This window comes from Saccopteryx bilineata, chromosome 3, assembly GCF_036850765.1.
Source record: "Saccopteryx bilineata isolate mSacBil1 chromosome 3, mSacBil1_pri_phased_curated, whole genome shotgun sequence".
Classification (NCBI taxonomy): domain Eukaryota; kingdom Metazoa; phylum Chordata; class Mammalia; order Chiroptera; family Emballonuridae; genus Saccopteryx; species Saccopteryx bilineata.
The window spans coordinates 121,643,612-121,664,560 of NC_089492.1; the positions used below are offsets into that span (position 1 = coordinate 121,643,612).

A 20,949-nucleotide genomic window follows, 5' to 3' on the forward strand; every position below is an offset into this window, starting at 1 on the left:
CGCCTCAGGGACACGGCGGCTGCGCCCACCAGGTCGGGCGCCACAAAACGCCAGTCAAAGCGCCGGAAACCAGACGCAAAGAGCGTCACCCGTTCGGGCGGTGACCGTGAGGGCGGAACTGGAGTCGAAGATGGGGGCAGTGCACCGACGCTCTACCGTTTTTTATTGGATCTGACCGCTGTCAGTCTCGGCTTCTTTTCCGTCCCCACCTTTTCCGTGCAGACCGTCAGTTAAATGACAGGCGGGGCTTGGCGGGGCTTGGCGGGGCGGGGCAGGGCCGAGTGGTGACTTCCTGTAAGGGAAAGAGCGTTGAACCCGAGGAGGGGCTGCGGAGAGGGAGGAGGAGGAAGAGCAGAGGGCCGGGCGGCGGCTGCTGTAGGTGGTGGCTGTAGGTTGTTCGGCGGCAGCAGCGGCTCTTTTCCGGGCGGACGATGGACAGCCAGGGCAGGAAGGTGGTGGTGTGCGACAACGGCACCGGGGTAAGCTCCCGATGGGGAGGCCGCGGTGGCGACGGGTCCCGCAAGGAGGTGCGGGGGACGCGTGGGCCCTTGGCGTCCGGAGCTGCACTCCTGGGCCCTCGGCCCGTGGGGACCCAGGGGGGCAGGGCAGCCCCTTCCGCGTCCGTGGGAGTGGGGAGGAGGGCCCTGGTCTCCCCGAGCCTGCCACCCTCTGAGCCCTGTGGGTCGGGGCGGCGGGCGAGGCCGGCGCTGCGCAGGATCTCGGCTGCTGCCGGGCGGGGGCCGGCTCCGCGCTACAGCCGAGGCAATTTGGCTGAAGGGTCGTGGCGATAAAAGACTGGGTTTGTGTGTTCGAGAAGGGTTTTATTCCCCGCGGTCGCCCGTGTGCGAAAAGGGGAAAGGACCTAGAGGCCTTCCTCTTCCTGTGCACAGAAGGAACGGGAGGCAGGAAACGGGTTTAAAGAAAAAAAAGGGAAGTGCTGTCAATGCAAGCCGCAGCCCTCTCGCAGTTTTGAGGGGTGGGTTTTTTGTTGTTGTTTTTGGTTTTTTTGAGGGAAGTGGAAGCTAGATCGGTAGTACCTAGCTTCCTTTATGTTCTGCATGCGGGTAATTTGGCCCACGGGCAGGTCCGCAGAGTCCAGCATGTTCCATTGAATGATCTAGGACCCCTTAGGGGGGGTCCAAGTGTTAATTCTGACCTTGGGGGAAGTTGATCAGTTTTGGCGCGTCCATCCTCCCTCATTTTTCCCTTAGGTACAGATTACAGATAATGTTAGTCTTTAGATTCTAAAATGCAAATAATTATACAAATCTGAGTAAAACACTGTTTCAGAAGTTATTTGAAAGTTGTTTCATTCAAACGCCTTCCGCCCCTCCCCTTTAAAAATTTATTTTGGGCAGCTAAATCAGCTAATTAGAAGACAAATATAACGCATGATTGTAGACTGTTGTAAGCCAAGGACCCCCTGTACTTAATTAAAAATATTTATATTATTTTGGATGAATTCCATAGTGTTCATTTCTTCCTACATTACAGTGATGTCTAACCATTTTGCAGTTGCATATTTTGTCTTTTCTCCCTCTCCTCCCATAAATATGACATGTGAATTAAAAAAGATTTTACTTGAACTTTAAAACACTTTACAAACTGTAATATGGGGAGAGAGGGGAAGACCTGCTATTCATTGCCATAATACTTCCCTTGATGGGACTTTCACAGGCAATAATTATACTAGCTTTATCTGAACTTAGTTAAAAATGGGCTTGAGTAATAATAGTGTTATGTAATGGGACATCCGTACAAAATGGAATACGGGGGTCCTAGGATTACGACACCGTTCAGTTCCTACCACAGTGACCTAACCCCAAAGACACCTAGCCTAACATAAATGGAACACTTGTGCTTTTAACAGTCCAAAATGGTGTAGATAAGCTACTGGGGACCCCACTCCCTCACTCATATGGCCATGTTACTGTGTATTCTGCCACGCAAAACCAAACTAGTTCCCCACGTAGTCTGTGAGTATGGTGCTAATGGCATAAGCTGAAACACGTCTCAATTTTTTAAAGTTTCTATGGGAGTGAGCGTCGTAAACTCAAAACATCGTATGTCGAGACTGTTGTAACCCAAGGACCCCCTGTACTTAATTAAAAAAGGCAAATCCACTGCTATGAAAAGTTCTAAGATTTATTGTTAAGTTAAAAAACGATCCTATTTATGTGTGTTCTTTATTAAAGATATTTATATAATATATTCTCAAACTTATACATGTATATGAAAGTTTTGGAGGGATGCATAAGAAATGTTCATAGTGATTACCTCTGAGACTAGTGATAACAGAGTGGGATAATGAGGACTTCGTGACCCTGCTGAATTATTGGAAAAAATGTTCTTTGTTTTTTGGCAAGGCATTAATTGTTAAATTATTTTGTGTGTGTGTGTGAGAGAGAGACTGATAGACAGGAGGGGAGAGAGATGAGAAGCACCAAACTGTAGTTGCGTCATTATAATTTTTCATTGATTGCTTCTCGTACCTGCCTTGTGGGGGGAAGTTCAAGCTGAGCCAGTGACCCTTGCTCAAACCAGCGACCTTGGGCTTCAAGCCAGCGACCTTTGGGCTCAAGCTAGTACCCATGGGATCATGTTGATGATCCCAAGCTCAAGCCAGCAACCTCAGGTTTCCAACCTGAGACCTCAGCGTCCCAGGCTGATGCTCTGTTCACTGTACCACCACTGGTCAGACTGTTAAATTATCTTCAAAGTAAAGAAACTATAAATATTTATTACTTTTACAGTTAAAACTCAGTTAAAGGCACTTTTTAAAAGCATTAGTCTCAAACTGACCTCTAAATAAATTTAAAGCCTTAAAAATTAAATAACATTTTGGCCCTGGCCAGTTGCTCAGTGGGTAGAGCACCAGCCCAGTGTGCAGATGTCCCAGGTTTGATCCCCGGCCAGGGCACACATGAAAAGCAACCATCTATTTCCCTTCTCTCTCCCCCTCCTCCTTCTCTCTCTTCCCCTCTGCAGCCAGTGGCTTGACTGGTTTGAACATCCGCCCTAGATGGGGGTTGCTGGGTGGATCCTGGTTGAGGCACATGCAGGACACTTTCTGTATCTCTCCTCCTCTTATTTAAAAAATTTTTTGTTTGTTTTGTGAATATGCCAGATAGTCTCTTTAGATATCTGAGACAGTTTATATTTTAATGGGCTCCTCCTTTTTGAAGGGTAGAGAACCATATATTTTTATTGTTTTGTGATACTCAATTACAGTATTAAGCATGAGCTCGTTTTTAATATTTTAAAACATTTTTTAATTTTTAGAGAAGTAGAGAATGAGGGAGGGAGAGAGAAATGGGAAGCATCAACTTGTAGTTGTAGCACTTTAGTTAATTGATTGTTTTTCATATGTCCCCCAAGCCAGTGACCCCTTGCTCAAGCCAGCGACCTTGGGCTTCAAGCCAACGACCTTTGGGCTCAAGCCATCAACCATGTGATCATATCAATGATCCCACGTCATAGTGTCATTTTTATGTTACTAGTTCATTAGTTTAGCTATGTTAGGAAACTGATTATATATTATTTATCAGTCTTATTTTAATTCATAGTTTAAGGATCTTGTTCCTTAAGACAAAAGATCAGTTACTATGACATATATAGGAAAGTATAGTTAGTTCAAACAAAAATGTATGTATTTGGTGTTACATTTTTTTTTATTCATTTTAGAAAGGAGAGAGAGAGAGAAGAGAGACAGGGGGGGGGGGAGCAGGAAGCATCAACTCCCATATGTGCCTTAACCAGGCAAGCCTAGGGTTTCGAACTGGCGACCTCAGCATTTCCAGGTCGATGCTTTATCCACTGCACCACCACAGGTCAGGCACATTTTTTTATTTTTAAATTTTATTCAGCCTGACCTGTGGTGATGCAATGGATAAAGTGTGAACCTGGAACACTGAGGTTGCCAGTCCGAAACCCTGGGCTTGCCTGGTCAAGGCACATATGCGAGCAGATGCTTCTTGCTCCTCTCTCTCTCTCTCCTCTATAAAATGAATAAATAAAATCTTAAAAAAAAAGAATTAAAAAAAGTTTTTATTCAGATTTTCTGTAGACATAATCAACTTCAAATGAAGAAACAGTTCTGATATATACATATAATATATAGTCAGGAATGATGTGATGTTTCTGAAAATGTAGAGGATTAGGAACCGCTTAAATTCTATATTCTGTTTCATAGTCATCTTGTTTTTTTTAAATTTTTTTTTAATTCATTTTAGAGAGGAGAGAAAAAGGGAGAGAGAGAGACAGAGAGGGAGAGAGAGAGAGAGAGAGAGAGAAGGTGGGGAGGAGCTGGAAGCATCAACTCCCATATGTGCCTTGACCAGGCAAGCCTAGGGTTTCGAACTGGAGACCTCAGCATTTCCAGGTCTATGCTTTATCCACTGCGCCACCACAGGTCAGGCCATAGTCATCTTGTTTTTATTTAGTTACCTGAAGGTATAATGATTTCTTTACAATTAAATATTAAACAAGATAATTCAAATTTAATTTCCACAAACTTTTGGGAATAATTGTTACCCTAAAGCGACTTGCCTCTTACACATTTTACGTTATAAATTTTAATTATGGGCAATTTGAGAAGTGGGCTTTTCTGTTTATCGTTTTTGTTTTTCAATTTGAGAAGTTGATAATTTTTTAAACTCCTCTGGCAGGCCCTAAGTTGAATGCTCTGAGTAGGTGAGTTCCTATAATCACATGCTAGATGCTCGTCCTTGAGCCTCTTCCTCACTAGCCCTGTCCAGTTTCTCATTAGGGAGACCTAGAGGAGGAAAACTCATCCAAATCCAATGACTTGTTGACTTCATCTATATAACTATTCAAACCTACCACCTAAAACAGAGCCCCTGAAAGTGGCCAGCTAGGTGAGAAATCTGGATGTCTGTTTAGGTTTAGGTGCCTTTCAGGAGTTCTGTCCATGGCTCTGTTACCAAACTTGGATGATTTCTTCAGCAATGAGTTATTTCACCAACAACAATAAAGACAACTGCCTACTGCTTGACTGGCAGTTTTTAGGGTCTAGTGATAGAGAGTAGCTTATAAGATAATTATATTTTCATTTATAAGTCATATTTTTAGTTGCACATAATCTGCTTTATCAGGCATATACTAATTTATATGTTGAATTTGGAAGTGTTTGGAATAGAAATAAATCAAAAACAAATTTGGTTTTACCCTGCAGAATCTTTTGGAATAAATATTTAGGTTGTGTGAAATCAGAATAATCACTATGCAATTAAATTTTTGCATTGGTACCATCAGATAAAAACCACAAAGAAAAAATACAAATACAATAAGCCTCTGTGAAGTTATAAAAATCCATTTATTTTTTGAAATGAGAAAGGTACTTTTAGAGCAAATACAGATAAATTTTTTTTTCATTTTTGCTTGAAAGGACATTATACTGTTCTTGTTCTTAGCATTTGATGACTCAGTGGGAAGTAAGGGAGCCAGTTTAAACCACAGTGCTGTGAAGAGGAAGCTATATATGGTAAAAATCTATTTCTTAAAGACAGCCTTCTTGCACACACTGAGAGAACTAAGTCTCCAAGTCTTAAAATGATTGGAGTGGGGGAGGAATTTCAAGGATTAAAATGATACCACATGAGTAGTTTAGGAAAGAGTATTTTATTTGCATTTTATCACATCATGGTTTAGATTTAGATTTTTAAAAATACTTTTTTTTTTTTTGCAAGAAAGGAAATACCAGATTGTCTATTAGTTATATTATTTAAAAATAGATTTTAATTATATTCTTGTTATTGTAGCCATCAGTGATTTTACATTTAAAATAATGTGAAATAGTGCAGTGATTGCCATTTAAACACATTTTTAAAATCTATTATTGGTTAATTTTACAGACAGAGAGAGAGTAAGAGAGAGAGAGACACTTTTATTTATTGTTTCACTTAGTTGTGCATTCATTGGTCACTTCCCGTATGTGCCCAAACCCACAGCCTTATTTCAGGATGATGCTCTGACTGAGCTAACTGGGCAGGGCCTGCTGTTATTGCCATTTTGATTGAATATCTAAAGTCCTATAGGAATGCTAGCAGCTAGCTTACTATGGTACCAAGTGCTTCCAATAAACTACTAGTTAAGCAGAATAATTTCATTAACAAATGAGTAATACCTGTAATTTGAACTAAAAACCAATTTCCCTTTTTTTTAAAGCACAGGAATAGTACATTTATAATTGTTTCTGTAGTTTCCGGGTGGTGGGTCTCAAATTTTTTCTTCCTACCTCAGGCACTTGACAAATAATTTTGTCCTTTAAAATATACTGAAGGCCTGCCTGACCTGTGGTAGCGCATGGTAAAACATCGACCTGGAATGCTGAGGTCGTCGGTTTGAAACCCTGGGCTTGCCTGGTCAAGGCACATATGGAGTTGATGCTTCCTGCTCCTCCCCTTCTCTCTCTCTTTCTCTCTTCTCTCTCTAAAATGAATAAATAAAATCTAAAAAAATACGATTCTTCATTATTTTTATATATATATATATATATATATATATACACACACACACACACTTAAGAATTTTAAGCTATGAACTACCCATCTGAACAGTTATAACCAGAAAACATTGAGTGATGTGATTGTTTCAGATTTACCATGTTGCATGTCTCTGAATGTGTGGGTCAGAATGAGAGGAGAGGCATGCCAACCATTCAAGCCTCCTCCCTGAACTTGACTGATGCCCTTTCTCAAGCTCTTCCGCCCACCTTCAACTTCTGTTATGATTTCTCACTTAAATCATTTATTTACATTTGATATGTCAAAAATGGCCCTTAGAAATTTATCAATTTTTTTTTTCAGTCATTCATTTTATAATTTTCCTTAATAACATTTACAGTCACGTAAGTGAGCATTTTTAACCTGGAATATGGACACTTTCAACCCACCCCGTGTCCACCCATATCTGTTCACTAGTCTGAGGTAAACAAGAAGTTAATATCCACATAGTATTTACTTTCTGTATTTGGAATATATGTGTAAATTAAGACATGCTTATATTAGGCTAATGATCATGACAATTTTAATTTATGTAGAAATTTCAGTGTGGTCGGTATAATAGTAATGAGATTCTTTACCCTTCCATATCATTTCAGTTTAAATCGAGAGCTAGACAAAAGTGAGTTTATGATTTAGAAGAGAAGAGTGTGAGTGGATGCCCCTCATCTTCTCTACCAGAAGGCAGTGCAAAGCAGCCATGCTCCCCACCGGAAACAAGGCAGTGATGCCAAATGCCAAAGGAGCAGATGAAAACAAAACCCCAAGCCCACTCATCTCTAGCTCAGCCTCTCTCCAAAAACTCATCCTAACATGTAGTGCATATGGCTTGAACACCTTCCCAGAGCTCCTGTCCACACACTGCAGAGGCCCAAAATCTAGAGTGGGGAGGGGCAGGACTTGGGAGAGGTTACCTAGAAGGTCCCAAATTTAGGCTCTACAGGGAAGAGAATCACTGGTGGGTAGCAGGTTTTCAGAATCCTCTCCTCTTGCCACCAGGACCACATAGCACCAAGAAGCAGTGGTGACAGTATGTCAACAGATGGAGCCCTGGTGGGCTGAGAGGCCATACCTTGTATTCTTTGCTGCCAAAAGGCAGCAGTTCAGCTGAAACATTTCTCAGCAGTCTCCCTGCTAACTCTCCCAATCTCACCCTGAAGTTTTTAATTGCTTTTTTCTTATAATATCTGCTCTTAAAACAATAAGACTAAACAGACTATATTATTGGTATAAGAATCTTAAAACCCTTGTTTCTATTTTCTGTTTTACTGTAGTTGTTAAATCTCCTAGTATAAGTTTCTTATGCATAAAATGGAAGTATCATTAGAATTAATGATAGGCCTTCACTGGAGAAGTACACTATTGGAGCATGAAATTATGTTACCTGGTATTACTAAATACATTTATCTAAATATAAAACTATAAATAGCCCCAAATACCTAATGTTTATTTTAGCATGATGCTAGTCTAGGTGCCATTTGATTTTCCCCATTTTGGAAAATGAGGTTGCTTAAGTGAATTGCCAAAGATGAATGAAAGCGTGCTTTAGAATGATAACTTTCTGTTCATTTTCTAACATTTTAAAAATACTTAGCAGTTGTCGAGTGAATTTGTCCATTTCCCCAAGTACTCTTTGTGTGACCACTGTGTGCCAGAACCTCTCTGACGCATCCGGTTCCAGCTCCTGAGCCTTACCTTGTAGAGGGGGCACTTAGGCACTAAATTAGCAGTTTACCAGTAAATAAACATGAGCTCTGCTAGTCGTCAGTGCCATAAAGGCAATAAAATGAGATGTGATAGGTTGGGTAATTTGAAAGCACCAAAATTTTAAAATATTGTATGAATGCATAGTGATATATTTCAGGTACTATTTTTAAATGGATATATCAATAGTAAACACTTGACTAACACACTTTTACTGTTCTCTTCCAGTTTGTGAAGTGTGGATATGCAGGCTCTAACTTTCCAGAACACATCTTCCCAGCTTTGGTTGGAAGACCTATTATCAGATCAACCACCAAAGTGGGAAACATTGAAATCAAGGTAATATTTTATTTACTGATAAATGAGGATCAAAACCTAGGAGATGTTCTTTGAATTAAGTAGTTTTAAAACATGATGCCATTAAAAGCAAAGGGGGAGGGCAGAATTTTCTTATATTTTTAATTTATGTCAACACCTGAAGAAAGGCACAAAAACTGAAGTTAATTTCATCTGACTTTAAGTATGGCTTAGTGCCATTACTCTCTGAATGGAGTAAAATACTTAAGATTTTTATATGACTGAATTATAATATAATTTAAAAAAGAAATCAGCCTAGCATTTTTATGTTTTTCAATTCTATATATTTGTCCTTTTATATGTTAGTGTTCCTTTGAGACCTTAGACTTTTCCTCTCCATGTTCTCATGGCCTGATCCCCCTACATTTTTATATAGCTAGTCAGGAAAACACAGGATGTGAATCTTGTTTCCTCTTTTCACTAATGTAGTATCTGATTTTCATGTGTAGGAGGAAGCTGGTCAAGTCTTTATTTGACCTTGCATTATTTACCTTATCAGAAAGAGGAGGAAAGGTTATCATTGCCTACTCACTGTCCTCAACACAAGAGACTCAACATTAAGTATGATAGGTTTTTCTCTCATATTAAAGGGATTGGAAATCAGGTGGGAGTTATCAAAAGGACTGTGGTCCTCAGGTGACTTAAGTTTTTCAGGTGGCCTAGGGGTCAGGTTATACAAAGTGCAGTAGAATTTAGGGGCTCTTGAATGGAATTATCTGTGAACAAAACTAGCATGGTGTTCCTGTCTGGGCAGTTTTTGGCAAGACTTCAGTGAACTGTGAGATGAGTGTTTTGAAATATGGCCTCTTTGGGACATTTGTTTGAACTCTCTAAGAAGGTGGTAATAGGTGGTAGAGATTAGCTACTTGGTAGCTCTCTGCTCTTGGGATTTGAGAGTTGAATTATGCAATGACTAAAAATACAAATTGAAATATAGGTTCTGTGTTAATTTTTTAAAGACTTAAAATAGTGATCATTCTGGCCTCTTGTTAATTTACAGATAGTCAAGTGGGACACTCAGTATGAGTGTTTTTATTTTAGGGTCTTTTCTTTTGGGAAATTGATGAAATTTCTTATTTGTTTTTGTGAACATCTTTCATTCTGATTGAATTCAATCTTAAATGAACTTTGACTTAAAATTTAGTTAGTAGTAGTAATAATGATAAACTTTTTAAGTGGAATTGAAAGTCTTTTTATTCAGTATGAGACTTTTAAAGAAGATTGTTTTATTTGTACTTCACGGATGTTTACATTTTTGAAGTATTAGGATATAGCAACACACAGCCATTTTTATTCTTCAGCATAGGCACAAATAATCACATATCTTTTAACTCCCACATTCTTGCTTTTTAAGTCCGAGGGATAGAAGTGAAACTAGTCAGTATACTAATCAGACTTTTTCACTAAGGAATTCCCCAATAGCATTGTTTGTACAGTTTGTCATTCTGTGTTCTGTTGGTTCAGTTCTGTTCAGTCTGCTTAGTCTTAAGTCTTTCAAGTTAAATTGTTCTTCCAGTAGAAAACAGAGAGACCTGTGTCAAATTTAACTTGACTGTTTGAGCTTGGAAAAGCAATCCTAAACGTACCCTCTGCTTACCCAGCTAGACTTTTCCTGTTATCGTCTATTTTCCTTAATTCATATTCTTAAATTCAGTAATGAATTTAGAGAAACTTTTTTTTTAATTCCTCTGTGTAGTGGATTGACTTATACTTTTTGTGTCTTGTTAGCTAAAAAGTAGTAGTAGACTTAAAAAAAAGAGCTGGAAATTTAAATTGTTTAACGAGTTTATTTTCATTCAGGAGTAATAACTGTCCATGGTAATTTGGCCCTAATTATTAACTCCGTAAAATACAGTAGTACTGCATCTGACCTCAACCTAATTTTTTCTATTGCTTGTATGTTTAAAAATTTCAGTGAGGATTTTATTTAGGCCTTTTCTGACTCTTACTTCTACCTTCTCTCTCTTCACCTTTCTTGACCTGTTGAAGTAGAATAACAAAAAGATGGTAAGTGAGGTTACACACATGCTCTCTGTTTGTTTTCCACTTTTGCTTGATGGGACAGTAGTTGTTGTTTTGTGTCCCTTTAGTATTGGGGAGGGGGGTATTTCCTTATTTTAATTTTACATACTTTGTTTCTATACTTTGCTGATTGCATACAATGGACCAAACCAGAACTGATTACTAACATAGTTTTGAATTGTTTTTCTTGTGTTTCTTATAGATGAATGTGATAATTAAAATGGAATGTGGTGTGCATACTATGAGAAACCAAGTGGCTTTATATAGGATATGTGTGATCTAGAAAATTGGGGTGAAGTTATTACATTTGGATAAATTCACTATATTGACCTGTGTTAAATTGAACATTGCCCATGATAGCCTCTATATATGCCTCTATATATATTATATATATAATATATACATCCAGTATAGTATCGTGTTTTTAATAAATTGAGTAAAATTTTAATATGCAAATGAAATGTAGATAGTAAAGGGGGGATTTCCTATGCTGTCCTTATGATGAGCAGATTTTACACCATTATCTGAGGATAAATAAGGAGAAGGCAAAAGTCTTATAGACTTTTTTATAAATAACAAATTTCCCCCTGAACAAATGTGGCACCTTTTTCTTTGAACTAGAAGCTTACTGGGTGCATCCCAATCAATTTATTCTTTCATTGTATTTTTCATTAATAGTCTTAGTGCTTCTATTATAGGTATTTTCAAGTTTTCTTTTTTTAAAATAATTGTAAGCAGCTTTGACAAAGATGATTATCTGGCATTTCTAGTGATATATATTTTAATGAGTAACAGAATTTTGTGGAGTTTCCTTTGAATAAGCAACAACATTTAAAAGTGGAAGTTTCTATATTTATTCTAAACAAAAGATCATGCCTTTGTCTTAAAATCCTAAGCAGATTTGAGAGTCTACCTTTAGAGAAGAAGTTTCTATATTTATTCTAAACAAAAGATCATGCCTTAGTCTTAAAATCCTAAACAGATTTCAGAGTCTACCTTTAGAGAAGAGAATAGACAACTTCACAGATACTTTTTAAGGAATTCCTTTTAGGAATTTAATTGTGGTTTTAAAGTGTGTTTGCTCTATTTTTCTATTTGAGGTGACATTGTTCAAATGATTCTTGGCAAATATAATCTATATTGCTTGCTTTTCATAAAATATAAATGCTTTTAAAACAGCATCTCAGAACAGTTACTGCAATTTTTCATTCTTTCAGGTAATAGGTGATGGTTTAGGCTTGAGGTCCATTGATGAGGTGTGTGGTAAAAATCTAAGGCCTGATCTGATTCCTTGTAACTTGGTGCTGAGGTATGAGGGCAAGCTGCATAAAGCTCTTAAATTTTTGGTTTTTGGAAGTTGAAATGTTCTAAGGAAGATTATATGTTTTAGAATTCTTTAGTTATAATTTTAGATATGGAGAAATAGGTAGCTTGAGCTACTCAAATTTTGTACTAACCTAATAAGTTAAACTTTTCTTCGATTTGAAATGTCATTTTTGTTTGGGGGATGGTAAGATACTCAATGCCAGGCATTTCTTTCAGTTAGTTCTTTAGAATATGTCCTAGAAATAGATACATGAGGCTTTTGTTTTTAGTGGGCATTGGGTCAGACATACCTAAGTCCCTATTCTTGCATGGAATAAAAAGTAAATATCTGATGAAATTTGTTGAAATGTAGTTTTGAATGTATATTGTATAAACCATCTAATTATCTAATGTATTATCTTGTAAAACACAAAGATATATTCTAAAGAAAAGTAAGTAATAAATTGTATATTAAATTATATTTGTTAATGGCTAAAAGTAATATATGTACTTGCATGTATTGCTATCTCCCTTAACGTTTTATTAAGAAGTATTTAGAATATACAGCAAAATTGAAAGAATTTTACAGTAAAACCTATATACCCATTTCTTAGATTCTGACATTTATATTTGCTGTACTGATACATCACGTATTTATCTATTTATCCATCAGTCTTTTTTGATGTATTTCAAAGTGTCAGTATACTTATCCCTAAATAATTCAACATACACATGTCATCAAGTAGAGTTCACAAATATAAATCTTTTTTGCATTTTCCTTTCAGATAATTTAAAATCATTAATATTTAAGAAATTTGAGTATTAAATTGTGGTAAATTAACTTTATAAAGAACTAGTTGCAACACAGAAGTTTTAGAGAACTTTCCTAGCATCTGCTTTAACTTTGTTTTTCCTTTTTGTTATAGTTTCAGTGAATTTTGCAGAAATCTGTTTTGTTGTTTTTTAGAATTCCTCACCGTGGTTCTCTGATCTTTTAAACAATTGTTACTTTTAGAAATTTTAAACTTATATATTGACACTTCTGTTTTAAGACATTTCATGTTAATTTTGTTGTTTCTTTTTATTTCCCCATGTTTTAAACCTAAGGTATAGCAAATAGCTGTTATGTGTGATGCTAGTTTTTTAAAAATTCATCAGTATGTGTAGAAATTAGGATTATTTAATATCAAATTAGGATTATTTAATATCTTGATTAGCTGATTTCTAAAATAAGTAAGTTCTAGGACATCATTAGCTTTATTATATATACAAAATTTGACTTTTTAAATGTGGGTCATCTTAAGTATGCTCTCATTGGAGACAAGACTTGTGAGTATTCTGCTTCATTTGTAATAGCATAGTTTTTTACTCTTATACCTTAAGATAAAAAATGTTGCTCATGAGATAATTTTAAAGAATTGTTTCCCTGTGTCTTATTTTATCTCTACAGATTTTCATTCCTCTTGTGAGGCATGTATATAAACAATTTCAATTCTAATTCAGACATGTAGGTAGAAGTTTGTGAAATTCACAGGTTATTTGGTACATATATGCATTATTATAGTATAATAAAGAATCATTTTATTTTTTGCTTCTTTCATTATGCTTTATAATATTTACACTTATTATGATTTTGATATTTAGTACAAAGAAATGTGCTGCATGCATTGGGTATTTTTCTACAAGTTTTTTCCCCCTGATGTGCTATTTCACATATCACAGGCCTTATTTTTTGAACATTTGAGCAAAAGAAACAGATGAAACCTCATACAAAACCCTATAAAATAAGAAAATGTGGGGTTTATTTGTGCTAATGCTCTTCTTTTGGAAACATGTATTAAAGGTAAGGTTAATTAATTGATTTAAACCACATTGTACATAAGAATATATTAAACTTTGCAAGCCATTGTTCTTAAGATTTTTAACTTATGGAATGAGATACTTTATCTGAAAGTGCCAGAAAGATTAAAATTAATTATTCCCAAAGGGAATATATTTTTCTGAAGGTATTTTATGCAAAATGTGACTGGTCTAAAGCTTTGATATTATAATTTTCTAGGATCTTATGGTTGGTGATGAGGCAAGTGAGTTACGCTCAATGTTGGAAGTTAACTACCCCATGGAAAACGGCATCGTGCGGAATTGGGACGACATGAAACACCTGTGGGATTATACATTTGGACCAGAGAAACTTAACATAGATACCAGAAATTGTAAAATCTTACTCACAGAACCCCCTATGAACCCAACCAAAAACAGAGAGAAGATTGTAGAGGTAAGTTTTTAGATAGTATATGCATATATGTGTTTCTTTTTGTTTCTCCTGAAAATGTTCTTTTATCTTGCTGTTGTTGATAAAGGGAATAAAAATATTTGGTGTTTTCCCCCCAATCCTATTTACTGAGTGCCTAACTATATGTTAATCTTTTTTTTTCTTTTTTGAGTACGAGCATTATTCTTTTTTTTTTTTTTTAATAGAAATTCAATTTAATGGGCTGACATTGAACAATAAGAGTCCATAGATTTCGGGTGAACATCTCTGGCATTTGAACTGTTGATTGCGTGTATCCCCATCACCCAAAGTCAGCTCATTTTCTATCACCATATATTTGTTCCCTCTACCCCTCCCCCCCAGTTACCATAATCATTTTTTCTTAAGATTTTATTTATTAATTTTAGAGACAGGAGAGAGAGAGAGAGAGAGAGAGAGAAAGTGGGGGAGGACCGGGAAGCATTAAGTTGTAGTAGTTGCTTCTCGAGGTGTCCTGACTGGGCAAGCCCAGTGTTTCAAACTAGCAACCTCAGCATTGCCGATCAATACTTTATCCACTGTGCCACCACAGATCAGGCAATAATCATTATTTCTAAGTAGGCTATATCAGTATATGAAACAAATTCTTGCTGCCATGGAGCTTGACATTCCAGCAGGAAAAACAGACAACAAAAAAGGGACTTAGTTGAATGGTCTGTTAGAAGATAATAGATGGTAAAGGGAAAAAGGAGCAAGTGGAGGAAGGCTCCATTTGTACATAGGGTGTGGTGGTAGCCCTATGTGAGAAGGTGATGTTTAAACAAGGAGTAAGGGAGTTAGCCAGGATATATGGGGGAAGAGCATTTCAGGCAAAGGGAGGAGCCAGAATAAAGGTCTTAAAATGAATGCAAGCTAGCATATTAAAGAGTCAGCAAGGAAGATAGTGTGGGAGAGCAACAGGAGGTGAGGTCAAAGAAGTAAGGGAGCCAGGACTTCTAGGGCCTTATAGGCTTTCATAGGGAATTAGACTTTTACTTCAAGTGAAATGAAGGACTGTTGCAGGGAAGGGACATGTTCAGATTTAGGTTTTTGTGGCTGCTGTGTTGAGAGTAGATCATACAGAAGCAAGGGTGGAAAGAGACACCAGTTTCAAGACATTTTCAATTATGTAGGCAAAAGATAATCATTATTAGGATTGGTAGTGAGAAGTAGCCAGATTGTTGTTGTATTTTGAAGATGGCCAAGAGTTTTCTGATGTGTTAGATTTGGGTAAGAGAAGAGATGACTCCAAAGATACTGATTTGAGCAACTGGAGGAGAATGGGTTACCATTATTAGTTGGTAGGAAAAGACAGGTACATAGATAGAACAGATGGATCAGGAGGTCTGTTTTGGACATGTGGGGTCCCCATTAGACATCTAAGCAAAAATTTCAAGTAGATAGTTATAAAATCAAGTTCAAGAGAAAAGTATAAGGCTGAGGATATAAACTTGGGAGTCATCAGGTTCTAGGTAATATGGTTCACCAAAGAAGTGGGAATGGACAGTGGTGAGAGGGCTCAAGACCTGCGAGGTGGGCAGAGCTATTCAAAGGAGAGTAAAAAGTATACTCTTAATAAAATTTAAATAAGTATAATTTAAAATAATTATAAATAATTTAAAATAAAATTTAAAATTTTTTCAATTTGTTATAGATAAGGTAGAAACTTAATAATTTTGTATTTTAGTAGCTTTTAGTTATTATTATTATTTTTTGTATCTTTCTGAAGCTGGAAACGGGGAGGCAGTCCGACAGACTCCCGCATGCGCCCGACCGAGATCCACCCAGCACGCCCACCAGGGGGCGATGCTCTGCCCATCCGGGGTGTCGCTCTGTTGCGACCAGAGCCACTCTAGCGCCTGAGGCAGAGGCCATGGAGCCATCCTCAGCGCCCGGGCCATCTTTGCTCCAATGGAGCCTTGGCTGTGGGAGGGGAAGAGAGAGAGAGGAAGGAGAGGGGGAGGGGTGGAGAAGCAGATGGGCACCTCTCCTGTGTGCCCTGGCCAGGAATCGAACCCGGGACTTCCGCACGCTCTACCACTGAGCCAACCGGCCAGGGCCAACTTTTAGTTATTAATGTAAATATTTTGTATTCTGTGTTTAAATGTTGATGGAAATTTTGGAAGGTTGATCTTTATTTATAAATATTTTTCTTTATTTTGAGGGAGAGAGGAAGGAAGAGAGTGAGAAGCATCAACTTGTAGTTGCTTTACTTTAGTTGTTCATTGATGGCTTCTCGTACATATCTTGACAAGTGTAGGGGTTGGGGTGCCGAGTTCAGGCTGAGACAGTGACCCCTTGCTCAAGCCATCAATCTTGGGCTTTAAGTCACTTACCTTTGGGCTCAAGCCAGCGACTTTAGGATCATGTCGATGATTCCGCTCAAGCCAGGGACCTTGGGGTTTCGAACCGTGGTCCTTGGCATCCTGGGTCAGCGCTTTATCCACTGCATCACCACTGGTCAAGCTCAAAGAGGTTTAGAAGAGATTGTTGTTAATATTTTAAAGTCTGGATTAAAACTGAATTTTTGGCCCGGACTGGGCAGCTCAGTTGGGTGGAGTGTCATTCTGATATGCCAAGGTTGTGGGTTCAGTCCCCAGTCAGGGCACATACAGGAATTAACCAATGAATGCATGAATTGGTAGAACAACAAGTAGATGTTATCTCTCCCTCTCTCTGTCTCTCAAAAATCAATCAATTAAAGAAGATTTGGAAGATGACATTTTACTATTTTACTATTTACATTTTACTATTTTACTGGATTCCTTTTACTATTTGACTAAGACATACATAATGTGCAAAAATGACAAAAATTGGTCTCACTGTGCTCTAAGGCAGGGGTCCCCAAACTTTTTACAAGGGGGACCAGTTCACTGTCCCTCAGACCGTTGGAGGGCCACCACATACAGTGTTCCTCTCACTGACCACCAATGAAAGAAGTGCCCCTTCCGAAAATGCAGTGGGGGCCAGATAAATGGCCTCAGGGGGCTGCATGCAGCCCGCCAGCCATAGTTTGGGGATGCCTGCTCTAAGGACTCACCTTATTTTAATACCCTTTTTTTTTTACCTGAGAGCACAAATTTAGCTTTGACTAATAACATGCTACTTTAATCTTGTCCAGAATGTTGTTTTAGTAATACTACAAATACTTTTCAATGGTCTTATACATAAAAATAAGTTAAAACAGACTTTCAAGTTGATAAATGCAAGCACTCTTCCATTTTCATCCCTGTGGAGTGGAATAAAGGATGATGGAATGGAATACTAGTTAGAATATCTAGTTGCTAACTGATGAGTATGTGTTTCAGAGTTGTAAAATTTAAATTATATATCATTGTAATTGTGGTCAGTTGTAAAATTTCTAAATACCTAGATATTCAGAGTGGTAGTAAACCCTGCTAGTCAAGGAATGCTCAGTATAGATGACAGAAAAAGTCTTGCACGATGCTCCCAGCCAACCTGGACTATAGGGAATGAACATGGTTTCGACTAGAGAGGACACTAGGGAACTCCTTCTCCCTCCATGGTAGTTCAGTGAGAGTGGAGCTACAGCCTTGGCTCAGGCAAGGAGGGCAGGCTCAGCAGCTAGGCAGTTCTCTTATCTACCAACATTCAGAGATTGCTACATTTAGTTTTTGTCTTCGTGCCCTACTATTTTACTACTATTTTTTTTTTAACTGCTGAAGGTCGTTTGTCTTTTATATCTTTTAAGGGACATCAGTTGTAAAAGGCTTGTTCAGATGCAGAAAGCATTTCACTCTAATTAACTATTAACTAAAACAGTCAGAAATCTGCTTTGTAGCACTTACGAAATGCTTGAGGACTGAGGATGAATCCAAAAATCTGATCCTACAATTGGAGCTCTGTTACAGTAGAAGTTAATAGAGGCAAAGAGAGCTGAAGAGAAAGGAGGACTCTGTAGATCTCTTGATTCTATTTTGGCCAAAAACATAAATAGAGTCTGTGACTTCTAAAGACCCATATTTTTCCTTTCCTTTTGCATTTTCAGGTAATGTTTGAAACTTACCAGTTTTCTGGTGTATATGTAGCCATCCAAGCAGTTCTGACTTTGTATGCTCAAGGTAGGTGAAGCTTAACTTTTAGAATGATCAATTCAGTAAACATTATGTTTTATGTCAAAGAGTTTGATTTTTCAATATGTTGTAATTCCCAGAACACCACATTATTTATATATTTACTTAGATATTTTCAAATATTCAAATATTTTCAGACAAATAAAATTTGTCAAGTAAAATAACATTTATTTTAGTGAGGAAGGGAGAGAGAGACAGAAACAGACAGGAAAGGTGAGAGATGAGAAGCATCAACTTGTAGTTGCTACACCAGGGGTCCCCAAACTTTTTACACAGGGGGCCAGTTCACTGTCCCTCAGACCGTTGGAGGGTTGGACTATAAAAAAAACTATGAACAAATAAATCCCTATGCACACTGCACATATCTTATTTTAAAGTAAAAAGACAAAACGGGAACAAATACAATATTTAAAATAAAGAACAAGTAAATTTAAATCAACAAACCGACCAGTATTTCAATGGGAACTATGCTCCTCTCACTGACCACCAATGAAAGAGGTGCCCTTCTGGAAGTGTGGTGGGGCCGGATAAATGGCCTCAGGGGCCACATGTGGCCCGCAGGCCGTAGTTTGAGGACCCCTGCTTTAAGCCAATATACAAACAAGGAAGTCTCTGATACAGAGTCACTTATCTGAGGCATAATAGGATTCCTCATGAGAGTGCACCACCCCACATCATGCAATCAGTCAAGGTTGTGGGGCTTAGTCTTAAAACTAAGCCTTAGGGCAGGGGTCCCCAAACTTTTTACACAGGGGGCCAGTTCACTGTCCCTCAGACTGTTGGAGGGCCGGACTATAAAAAAACTATGAACAAATCCCTATGCACACTGCACATATCTTATTTTAAAGTAAAAAACAAAATGGGAACAAGTACAATATTTAAAATAAAAAACAAGTAAATTTAAATCAAGAAACTGACCAGTATTTCAATGGGAACTATGGGCCTGCTTTTGGCTAATGAGATGGTCAATGTGCTCCTTTCATTGACCACCAATGAAAGAGGTGCCCCTTCTGGAAGTGCAGCGGGGGCCTGATAAATGGCCTCTGGGGGCCGCATGTGGCCCGCGGGCCGTAGTTTGGGGACCCCTGTGCTACACTTTAGTTGTTCATTGATTGCATCTCATACATGCCATGGGGGGGGGGGGTTCCAGCTGAGCACTAACTCCTTGCTCAAGCCAGTGACCATGGGGTCATGCCTATAATCCCACACTCAAGCCAGTGACCTTACACTCAAGCCGGATGAGCTGGTGCTTAAGCCAGAGACCTCGGGGTTTTGAACCTGGGTCCTCAGCATTCCAGATCAACGCTCTCCACTGCACCACCACCTGATCAGGCCATGCATTTTAATTTCTAAATAAAAATGAATTTCTCAATTTTTAAATATAAGTAATAGGTTCCCTCTTCGGTTATTTTAAAGTAAAAGTTTTTTATGCAGTAGAGAATGAACATGGAATTTATTCTCAGAACTGACAGTTAAAAAAAAACCCATACCTAAAAAGGTTAGTATAAAATCATGGTTGTCAGGTATAAACACAAAGAAGAAGGTAAATATTTGGGAGTACCTTCCAAACTTTTCAGGCATAGATTTAATGGAGAGGGCTACTATGTTTTCTTGGGACTGCCATTAGAAACTGCCTCCCTGTCTATTGGGAATAAAATATTGGCCATGCTGGGGAGAACTTTTTATATTCAGGTGGTCTTACTGACAATTGTGGGGCTGTCAAAGAGTTTGTTAGGCACTCTAAATGTAAAGATAACCTCAAGTCTGTCTGGTAAAAAAACATAGAAACAGCTCATTTGATTCAGCACGTCAGAGATGGTTTCTGAAGGAGGTGACGCCTGAGCTAAGCCTCAAACCATAGTACTTAAGCAGTGTGTGTGATGGTACTTAGAAAACACACTATATTAAGGTGATCCGTGGTTAGTAAAAGTCACCTTGTAAAAATATATATACTAGATTTTTTAAAAGCTGTCTTTAATACTAGATATAAACACTTAGAAAATATCATATACTTAGAGGAACTAAATGTGACATGTGCCTTGCACTCTGTTTAGTGTAAGAGGATATGGTAATGCCCTTAAAACTATTGCAGCAGAGCTATGAGTAGTTTTCTCCTTTCAAGGAGTCAAAAATCACTTGTTACTTCACAGGGAGTGATTATCTGCATCTAGGTAATTATTGCATTAAAATTTAGAATTTATTTTAGAAAATACTTTGGAAAAAATAGATATAAAATTCTTTCAACCTAAACTTTGAAACTGCTAATAATAGTTTCATTTAGTAGGTGGGGAGGGGACAATTCTGCTGAAAAATATTTGTTTGACTCATACTTGAATAAAATTTACCATAACAGGTCATTTTTCCTAGCAGTATTCATAAATTTATTTCTGTGCAATGAGATTATCTCTCTTAATTCCTGATATTTAGCTATTTTTGTTAAAAACTATTGAATCCTTAATTTGAGAAATGATAGTCTAGTAATATTCATCAAAAGAACTCAAGCCATAGTAAAACTCTTCTTCTAAACAAGTTGGCTAGTACTACTAGTTTTAAAAAGGTAGGAAGAAGTATTAAGAACCATGGAAGGTTTTTCAGAATAAGAGAGGTGACACTGTGATTTAGGGAGGTTTGTTTGCCTGTATGGCACAGACAGGAG

At 37.8% G+C, this 20,949-nt stretch overlaps 1 protein-coding gene across 1 annotated transcript in view; it reads left to right on the forward strand.

The window, feature by feature from the left end:
- The first annotated feature begins 289 nt into the window (after nt 1-289).
- Nucleotides 290-20,949, forward strand: part of ACTR2 (actin related protein 2) — a 37,601-nt gene continuing 16,941 nt past the window's right edge. Inside the window, exons 1-4 of the mRNA XM_066267256.1 lie at nt 290-479; nt 8,454-8,564; nt 13,969-14,184; nt 18,209-18,281. Of these exons, the coding sequence (XP_066123353.1) occupies nt 432-479; nt 8,454-8,564; nt 13,969-14,184; nt 18,209-18,281 (448 nt within the window). The 5' untranslated portion in view covers nt 290-431. The remainder of the gene's footprint in view (nt 480-8,453; nt 8,565-13,968; nt 14,185-18,208; nt 18,282-20,949) is intronic.